At 44.4% G+C, this 9,632-nt stretch overlaps 3 protein-coding genes across 3 annotated transcripts; 2 read left to right on the forward strand and 1 right to left on the reverse strand.

Annotated features, from left to right (window-relative positions):
- On the forward strand, positions 1–1,767 carry LOC134286877 (uncharacterized). The gene has a single exon (XM_062848571.1). The coding sequence runs from the start codon at positions 1–3 to the stop codon at positions 1,765–1,767; it is 1,767 nt and encodes a 588-aa protein (XP_062704555.1).
- Positions 1,768–2,865: 1,098 nt separating this feature from the next.
- On the forward strand, positions 2,866–4,164 carry LOC134286878 (uncharacterized protein K02A2.6-like). Its single transcript, XM_062848572.1, has one exon. The coding sequence runs from the start codon at positions 2,866–2,868 to the stop codon at positions 4,162–4,164; it is 1,299 nt and encodes a 432-aa protein (XP_062704556.1).
- Positions 4,165–7,345: 3,181 nt separating this feature from the next.
- Positions 7,346–9,264, reverse strand: LOC109426633 (uncharacterized). The gene is made up of 2 exons (XM_019702161.3): positions 8,796–9,264; positions 7,346–8,726 (listed from the first exon to the last, which is right to left on the reverse strand). Exons 1-2 carry the CDS (start codon positions 8,811–8,813, stop codon positions 8,334–8,336), a joined length of 411 nt encoding a protein of 136 aa, XP_019557706.2. The 5' UTR covers positions 8,814–9,264; the 3' UTR covers positions 7,346–8,333.
- Positions 9,265–9,632: the final 368 nt, after the last annotated feature.

The following is a 9,632-nucleotide window of genomic DNA, read 5'->3' on the forward strand; positions in this document are numbered from 1 at the left end:
ATGAACATTGAGGATAACCGCATGGCATCTGAATGGGAGAAATGGAAAAGACAACTGGAATGCTATTTCATTGCTTGTGGAGTTCAAGATCAGTCCGACAAACTTGCAAAGCTCTTGTACCTGGGAGGCCCAGACTTACAAGAGTTGTACGATAATCTGCCAGATGCAAAGCGTGTTCCTTTGATAGTAACAGAACCTCCTCATTACGACGTGGCCATTAAAGCCCTGGATGATCACTTCGAACCGAAACGGATGATTGCATACGAGCGTTATCTGTTCAGACAAATGGCTCAAAAGCCACAAGAACGGTTATCTGATTTTGCGTTGCGCTTGAGGATCCAAGCCAAACGATGTGGGTTTACTCCTGATCACTTTGAGGAAATGATCGTGGATCAAATTACCGAGAAATGTAATTCTGAACCACTACGAGTTGAAATTTTGAAGAAGGACCATAGATCTTTGAGTGAAATCATTGCTCTGGGAACTACCATGGCTGATACGAAAACAAAGTCGATGCAAATGAGCAAAATGAGCGGATCATTTGGCGGAGCTTCAGACGAAGCTAGAATTCAAATGGTGCGGGATAGGTCTTTCCGATCCAAACCAAGATTGCCAGTGAAGGTTGCCATGAATCAAGGAACAGTAATGACATGTTTTGCGTGTGGTCGTCTAGGACATCTAAAGGCCAGTAAATGGTGCCCGGCAAAAGATGCACAGTGTAATAAGTGTCAGGCATACGGTCACTTCTCAAAGACGTGTTTTCGGTTCGGATCTTCAGGTCCGGGTTCATCATCAGGACAGGAGAGGTCCCATCAGGACCGAAACGCTAGACTTGGCAAACGCAAATCCGAATTCAGGGGCAACCCCGGGAATAACAGCTACGGAAATGAGGGTTTTGGTAGACCGGCAAAGCGCATTCGTGCAGTAACGGAAGAGGATGAACACGAGAAACGGATGGAGAAAGAAGATGGTTATGTGTTCTACGCCATGGGGAGCAACGAATTTCATTTCGCTGTCGGAGGAGTTACTATCCGTATGACTATTGACTCGGGTGCAGATGCCAACATTATTTCGTTGGAAACTTGGACTCAAATGAAGGAGGCAGGGGCAATAGTCACAGATCAAGGGCACCCAGACCGGGTTTTGAGAGCGTACGCGTCGGACACTCCACTGAAGCTTGTCGGTACATTCAGAGCTAACATTACAGCCGGTTCTAATGAAGTAAACGCAAAGTTCTATGTCGTAGACGGTGGTCGCCAATGTCTGCTGGGAGCGAAGACTGCCGAGGAACTACACGTCTTGAAAATCGGCTTTGATGTTGCAACAGTAAGTGGGGGCACTGAGGCGTTCCCTAAGGTGAAAGGGGTACTGCTGGAAATCCCAATTGACGAGTCTGTCCAACCAGTTCAACAACCGTACCGTAGAACACCGATCGCAATGGAGAAAATGGTTGAAAAACGACTCCAAGAACTGCTGGATAAAGACATAATCGAAAGAGTTACCGAACCATCGGCCTGGGTTTCTCCTCTAGTGCCGGTATTGAAGGATTCCGGTGAGGTTCGACTTTGTGTGGATATGCGGCGAGCAAACCGTGCTGTTCTTCGAGAAAAACACCCTCTGCCAGTGATCGACGAGTTGCTTGGCGGAATAGACGGGGCGGTTCGTTTTTCCAAAGTCGATGTCAAAGATGCTTATCATCAAATCGAAATTTCCGAGCGATCCCGAGGAATAACCACATTCATGACAAAGTACGGGCTATTCAGGTAAAGCATAGTTTTTGGGTGTTGCCATGCTCATGAGTTACTGAAATAAAACTATCGAAGAGAACTTATGCGTTTCATTTTCTTTTATAGATATAAGAGATTAATGTTTGGTATCTGTTCGGCTCCCGAGTTATTCCAGAAGGTGATGGAGACAATTGTTGCTGGCTTGGAGGGCGTGGTTGTGTTTTTGGATGACGTAATGGTTTATGGGAGGTCCAGTGAGGAACATGATAGGAGACTGAATGCTCTTCTGGACCGATTGGAATCCTACGGAGTTTTGCTCAATCATCAAAAGTGTCAGTACAACGTTACTAGTCTACAGTTTCTGGGTTATGATCTATCAGCAGACGGGGTGAAGCCGACTGAAAGTCGAGTACAAGCAATCCAGGAATTTCGTGCTCCGCTGTCCGCTTCTGAACTTCGTAGCTTTTTGGGTTTAGTGACATACGTGGGTAGATTCGTACCTCACTTGGCATCAAAAACCGACCCTCTTAGGAGCCTTTTGAGAAAAGGAGTTCCATTCAAGTGGGAAGAGACACACCAAAAAGCTTTTGAGTCGATCAAACAAGAAATACTGTCGACTGGCTTTCTGGGATTTTTCAACCCAGCGGACACCACCTTGCTCATCGCAGATGCTAGCCCTACCGGTCTTGGAGCGGTACTTCTTCAGGAAAATCGCAGTAATGAGAAAAGAATCATCGCTTTTGCTAGTAAGGCGCTAACAGACTTGGAGAGAAAGTATTTCCAGACAGAACGGGAGGCGCTGGCGCTGGTTTGGGCGGTTGAGAGGTTTAAACTGTTTCTTCTGGGAACAAAATTCAAATTGATAACTGACTGTAAGCCGTTGGACTTCCTTTTCTCTCACCGATCGAAGCCCTGTCCGCGCATCGAAAGATGGGTGTTGCGAGTACAGTCATTCTCTTTCGAAGTCGTTTATCAACCAGGAGCCACCAATCTCGCGGATTCACTTTCAAGACTGCCTGTCGTACAACCGAAGCCTTTTGATCAGGACACGGAGTTGTATATCATGAAAGTTACAACCTCCGCGATTCCTGAAGCACTGACGATTCAAGAGATAGAAGAGCATACAAACAGGGATGAGATGATTCAGAAGGTTATGATTGCGCTTGATAATGGCGTCTGGCCAGATGAGATTAAGATGTTCAAACCCTTCCAAACAGAGTTGTATCGATCGGGAGGTCTATTGATGAGAGGTGAACGGATTGTTATCCCTGCAGATCTTCAGCAACAGACGCTGCGAATAGCGCATGAGTCGCATCCAGGCATAGTTTCTATGAAAAGAAGGCTGCGGCAGAAAGTGTGGTGGCCTGCTGTGGACAAACAGGCAGAAAAGGTGGTGAAGAGCTGTAAATCGTGCACAATTGTGTCTGCCCTCGATCCACCGGAACCGATAAAGAACACTAGGATGCCAGATAGAGCTTGGGCGGATTTAGCAGCTGATTTCGTAGGGCCTCTCCCGTCGGGGCACAATCTCCTTGTCATTGTCGACTATTTCAGCCGCTTTGTCGAAGTCGTCGTAATGAAGCAAATCACCGCTACGTTAACCGTTCAAGCGTTCCATGAGACATTTTGTCGGTTTGGCTTTCCAGAGACGCTGAAAACCGACAATGGCCCCCAATTCACGGGAGAAGAGATGAAAACATTTTGCAAACAGTTTGGAATAGAGCATCGAAAGACCACTCCATACTGGCCTCAAGCCAATGGGGAAGTGGAGCGCGTTAATGGGATGATCGAGAAACACTTGAAAATAAGTCATCTGGAGGAGACGGAGTGGAAGTGGGATTTGCGAATGAGTGTCCTCATGTATAACTCAACGCCACACTCGTCCACAGGAGTTGCACCATCGGTTCTGATGTTTGGTAGATTAATACGCGATAAGTTGCCAGCAGTATCCACCGGCCCAAACCGATTGATCGAAGAAGCAATGGACCGGGATAAAGTATCGAAGCGGAAGAGTGCTGATTATACGGATAGTCGTCGGAGAGCTAAACAGAGAGAACTGAAGGCCGGTGATATTGTCTTCGTCAAAAGGATGATAAAGGATAATAAATTGGCATCTACGTTTAGCCCAGAAGAATGGAAGATTGTTCATCGCTGCGGATCTGATGTAACCTTGCAGTCCATGGTATCAGACAAAATTATCCACAGGAACGTGGCGCATCTCAAGCTGCGGACATCTAGTCGAAGTGACAGTCAAGAGGAAACATCGGACGAAGAAGAAGTATCAACAGAGGACATCTGGAGCAGCCGAGGAGGAGCCACCACTCAGGAAACTGATGGCCATGAGCAACAACCGGGAGAAGAGTCATCCGTGCGTCCACGAAGGATGATCAAGAAACCAGGTTACCTAGAAGACTACAAAATAAATAATTGTCAGTGATTTGTATGAAAAGGAGGAATGTGATGTATTAATCTTAAGAGTGTCAAATAACTTGAGTCACGAGGAATAAAGAGAATGTTCAGTTACAGGGGGAAGGACAATATAGAATAAGCGGTGTGATAGGGAGAACGGGTGAAATAAAGATGGCTTTCTGAGTGCGCGACTAAACCGGACTAGATGTGTTTGGTGGTGACAAATTCCGAAATCGAGGACGTAACACCGACAATCAAATCTTCTCCAAATTCATACTGAAACCTAACGTCGGACGTAGTGGCTCCTGGCTCTCTATCCAGCGCACTGTGCCCGATGTACGTCCGACGCATGGTTTAGGAGAAACATCGATTTCCGCGCGTCAAAAATTCAGATTTTCAACTGCACGAACAATAAATTTAAGACGATGGCGGAAATGTACATCCGACTAAAGAGTGAAGCCAGGCGAATCGGATTAGTCATTAATGCAGGGCTGTTACAGGTGGCGCGGATTTTGCGTTTTTCGCGGTTTTTGCGTTTCGCGCGGATTTGGCGCGTTTTTGCTAATTTCGGTGCGGTTTTTGCGGAAATGGTTTTCAAATGCACTTACATTAAATATGTTGACATGTAGCTCAACACAATCAAAATAAATACAGAACATTTCCAAATTGGAGTTATGAATTTTGTGATTGAGTAAAAATAATGATAATAGTCGCTAGCTTGGAGTGCTATATAAGTTGCACTGCACTAAACGCTCAATTTTTGAAAACAGCGAAGTTTCTCTTCTGAATTTCGTAGTCAACCTCTTGAAGTCATTTATGTATTAACCCGGCTAAATTTTCGGATAGAATATTTTGAACGAAACTTATTTAGTAATGTCTATCCTAAAAATAAACTTCTGTTGTCATGGTAAAATTTATCTTTGATTTCCAATCGGAGCATTCGTTGAGAGGGGAGTATCAAGCACAATTAATAAAGGGTTTTTTGGTAGAATTGTGGAGGATTTTTTTACATGAAAACATGAAGCAGCAAATCCCATGCAGGACATTCTTGCTGAAATTTCCAAGGGTGTGGTATGGGCAGAAACTCTTATCTTAAATTTCTAATGAATTAATACTTCTTTACATACCTTTTGCTCAAAGGTGAGAACATTTGCCTGACATTTTTTATGAAATGATTCCTTTTTAATAAATATCACCCTTAAATTTTATTCCTATTGGAATTGGTGATTTATTTAATCAATGGATTACGCTCAATTACTATATGTGTATCTGAAAATTTTCTTGCAGTTCTCTCGAACGATCTTTTGAGACTTACTACAGATTTTATAGCAAGATTTCTACAATAATGTTGGTTATAATTATTTCAAAAAAATCGCCAAGAATTCTCCTTTTTGGAACTGTTTCAGGGAACAGGAAATCCCATTCTCGTGAAATAGTAGTCACCCTGATTGGCAAGCAATCAAATAACTATTTATTCAAAACTTTTTATTCCAATTTGAAAAACTTACCTGTTTGCAACATTTCTTGGTTGATGTGGAAGTTGCATGGATTAATAATAGCTAAAATCGGTTTTAACATTAGAAATGATCTTCATCTGGAGTGCAACAAAAAACATGCTCGAAAAATTGAAAAATTCAGACTTTTTATGAGCCTGAGTCATCAAAATCATATGTTTTTGTACTGGCGCGGATTTGATGACCTCGGCGCGGATTTCAAAATGCTTGGCGCGGATTTTGCGGTTTCCAAATCGACAGTTTTGTAACAGCCCTGTGTGTCGAAGATAAAGTACATGATGGCAAAGGGCTCCAGGGAGAAATCACTGCGCCCGCCTCCCCGAATTTCTATCGACGGTGATGAAATCGAGGTGGTTGAAGAATTTGTGTACTTGGGCTCACTTGTTTTAGGCAAACATTAAAACTAAAATTCTGAAAATCAAACTTTTTTCAAATTTGAATTTTTCAGTAGTAAAACATAAAACTGGTTTATGGTTTCTTCCATTTGGAAGGAAACATGATGGTGCTTCATGTTAGTGCCAAAAAAAAAGTGTATTATAAAGTGTTTCGTGAATAAAATTGAACTCTTCCTTAACGTGGGCGTCTTACCCCCAGTTCCCCTAACCGCCGACAACGACACCAGCAGAGAAATTCAGAGACGCATTGTGGCAGGAGATCGTGCTTACTTTGGACTCCGCAGAACTGTACGATCGAACAAAGTTCGCCGTCACACAAAGATAACTATCTACAAAACGCTGATTAGATGCAGAAGACCAACGCGCCCTTGGAGTTTTCAAACGGAAGGTGTTGCGTACCATCTACGGCGGAGCGAAGATGGAAGACGGGACTTGGAGAAAGCGAATGAACCACGAGCTGCATCAGCTGCTGAGAGAACCAATCATCGTCCACACCGCGAAAATCGGGAGGCTACGGTGGGCGGGTCACGTCATCAGGATGTCGGATGGTTCCCGAGAGTCGACTAAAATGGTTCTCGAGAGTCATCCGACCGGTTCTAGAAGACGTGGAGCGCAACGAGCTAGGAGGGTCGACCAAGTGGAGGATGATCTGCGGACCCTACGCAGAGTGCGGAACTGGAGACAAACAGCCATGGACCGAGTGGAATGGAGACGGCTACTATGTACAGCAGAGGACAATCAGGCCTTAGTCTGACCGGTAAGGTAAGGTATACCGTCTCGGTACGACAGAGGAGGTGTGGACTCAAGGAGTGGCTAGGTCATGGGCTAGGTCAATCATCAATAAAAGGTGGTCTCAGAGTTCGGAGTTAGCTACGCAGGTCATACTGATGCTCTGCGATTGAACTCCAGCATCCCTGCAGGTATGTCGCTGTCAGTCAACAAGGTTGGATCCAAGCCCGCGGCATGAAATGGTATCCCGGAAAGATAAGTCGCATATCATCAAGTCCTTGCGGTGTATGCGGATAAGGCCTCATTTGCGGTGAGTTCAAATTGCGGTACACCGCGGTTTCAATTTCGATACCTACGGTACTGCGGTGAAACAGATGTGATGGCGAGTCGACCCTGCACCGCCATCTAAGGATATGTAAAGAGTGAAAAGGCTCTTGCTAGGGCTCTTGTGTGGCAATCACGAGTAAACTCCATATGTATGTCCAAGGAAATTTTCGTTACGAAAAGTTTCTGGACCTGCGTGAGCAAACTCGCGCCCGATTCCGCAGTCAAGCATCGAAATTTTGTTCTTCTATGACATAGGTTTCCAAACTTTTTAGATGCGCAACTCCCTTTTGCCAGAAGACGTGCTTTAGGCGACCCACCATAGAAATTTCCTCAGTATATTACAGTAAATTATTCAACTATCCCTCGTGACCCCCTGGATGAAAGCCGGTGACCCCCCTGGGGGGTCGCGACCCACAGTTTGGGAAACCATGCTCTATGGTGTTGTACGCAAGATTTGGTCTTGTTCTGTCAAACAATCCTTAAGTCTTCGATGTAAATAATAAGAACACCTAGAGATAAAGCAATGATTAAATCCACGAGTCAACTCACATGATTTTTTCGTTGATGAGTTTGGTGAATCAAAAATCGCACGTAAAACAATTAAGCCACAGACAAACAGACGTGTCACTCTACTCACTTCCCATCGTTTCCCTTTTTAACGGATTTTTCAAATATTTCATAGTTCGCAAATCACTCGCTTATAGCGCTCGCATCGCTTTCGCTCCTGTTTGACGTTTGCTCACTACCAGCATCTACTCAGTGGGTTTGCGTACTACAGCATAATTAGCCTTGGGCGATTATGTTTTCGTGACGATGATTTTTTTCGCATTTTGTTCTAAGGGATACGTCTGTTTGTCTGTGATTAAGCCATTAGATTTGAGTATTTGAGTTTTTTCTTTCAACACGGTTCACAGCTGCGGCTATATGGGCCTCTCAAATGTCTGTTAAGCAGATCTGCCTCCTATACGTTTGAAGAAGAAACAAAAATATGGAGCGATATGCTTGTTCTGTTTCGAAAGGTGCAAGATTGCCTAAAAGAAGCAGGATCCGCTTCACAATCTTTATCAATTTGTAACACTAACATGGGAGACATGCCTTTAGAAATTTAAATAAACGGGGGTTCTGTCATCAGAAAGCTTTCAACATCCTGTAATGGTTTAGTCTTCATCACATCACATAAATAATTTCACAGTTTCAGTCCACTCACACTTAACAATTATTTAAAGCTTAAGCTAATACGGACCGAAATCACGCCCTATTGCACCGTAATACCGCAATTCCTGTGGCGAATGTCCATTTCCGATCAGCGCTATGAGATTCTTCCCCCGATAGCCAAACTGTTTCTGATAGGCAGCCCTCAGATGCAGTGCCCTCCTCTGGTTGACCTTGACGCCATAGTTCTGCATCGGTGGTCCAATGGCGAGCTTCTTGAAGTATCGGAATATCGCCGCTGCCTTCTGCGTCAACGAAGGATTAGGATTGCCCGGACGTACTCCGTACGGTGTTAGCCTTCCGGGATATTTGAAGAACTTGAAGTTCTGAAGGTCCAGATTGTAACTGCGCAGTGCATCCGGGATGGAATCCGCTTTCATGACCGTTACAAGGGCGGCAACGATGACGAAGATCTGCGAAACACATCTTAGTTGGTTAATTTGCTAGCTTTGAGCGGTTTCTCACAACGGTTCTTCACCCACTTGCAAAAGGATGCGCATTGCTCTTCGAGTAAATGTTTTACTAAATTATCACTTCACCAATCCGAGCAACTGTCCCGATTGTCACTATTCGAATGAGGTGCACCATGACTTCAGCGGTACCATCCACCGGTGGATCAGTTGTTACAAGACCCCAACAATGACGACTCATCGCGCGTGGTTCGTAGTTGACTGTAATTGCGCCAAAATTGTACGTGCCGATCCACCTGCCGATCGATATAAGCGTGCACTAATGGATTGCGTCGATTCAATGGGGTAAATACGATGACAAATTGGCGAGGACGCATCACCTCATTGGTATTCTACAGGGATAACATTGCCGGTTGCCCGTAACGCAGATTTCGTGCTCTTACGCAGCTTGTAAACTTTATCGGGTTAACTGAGTGCAACGAAGCCAAACTATTGTTTTGGTGGTTGATTGGCGCACATGTCATTACATATGGTCGATCCTCTACCTCCTTAACTGTGGGGCAGTGCATGGACGCTGGCCTTTAAGCAATATGCAATTAAACTCGAGTTAACATACTTTCCCATTTCCTTTCAAGTACAAGTTTTTTTTTTAATTTATCCTATATCATAGGATGGACTGTAAAATGGTGAGTCGACAACCTTGAGCGTCCAATATAGCTCTGGTTTTCAGCTGAGACTTCTCACACATGATTTGCCTCATCATTTGTAACCAAAGCGACAATCTATATACCCTTTCTACCAGGATCGACACTTTACGGACGTCATTGATGTTACAACTTTGAGGGGTCCACTATCTCGTAGTTAGTAAGATTAGAGCTCGGTTATCAATCGTGTCGGACTCTAGAAACC

Source organism: Aedes albopictus, chromosome 2 (assembly GCF_035046485.1).
Source record: "Aedes albopictus strain Foshan chromosome 2, AalbF5, whole genome shotgun sequence".
Lineage (NCBI taxonomy): Eukaryota > Metazoa > Arthropoda > Insecta > Diptera > Culicidae > Aedes > Aedes albopictus.

Excerpts from the sequence above, each read along its gene's own strand:
- LOC134286877 (XM_062848571.1), top strand. The coding sequence starts at position 1 with ATGAACATTGAGGATAACCGCATGGCATCTGAATGGGAGAAATGGAAA.
- LOC134286878 (XM_062848572.1), top strand. The coding sequence starts at position 2,866 with ATGATTCAGAAGGTTATGATTGCGCTTGATAATGGCGTCTGGCCAGAT.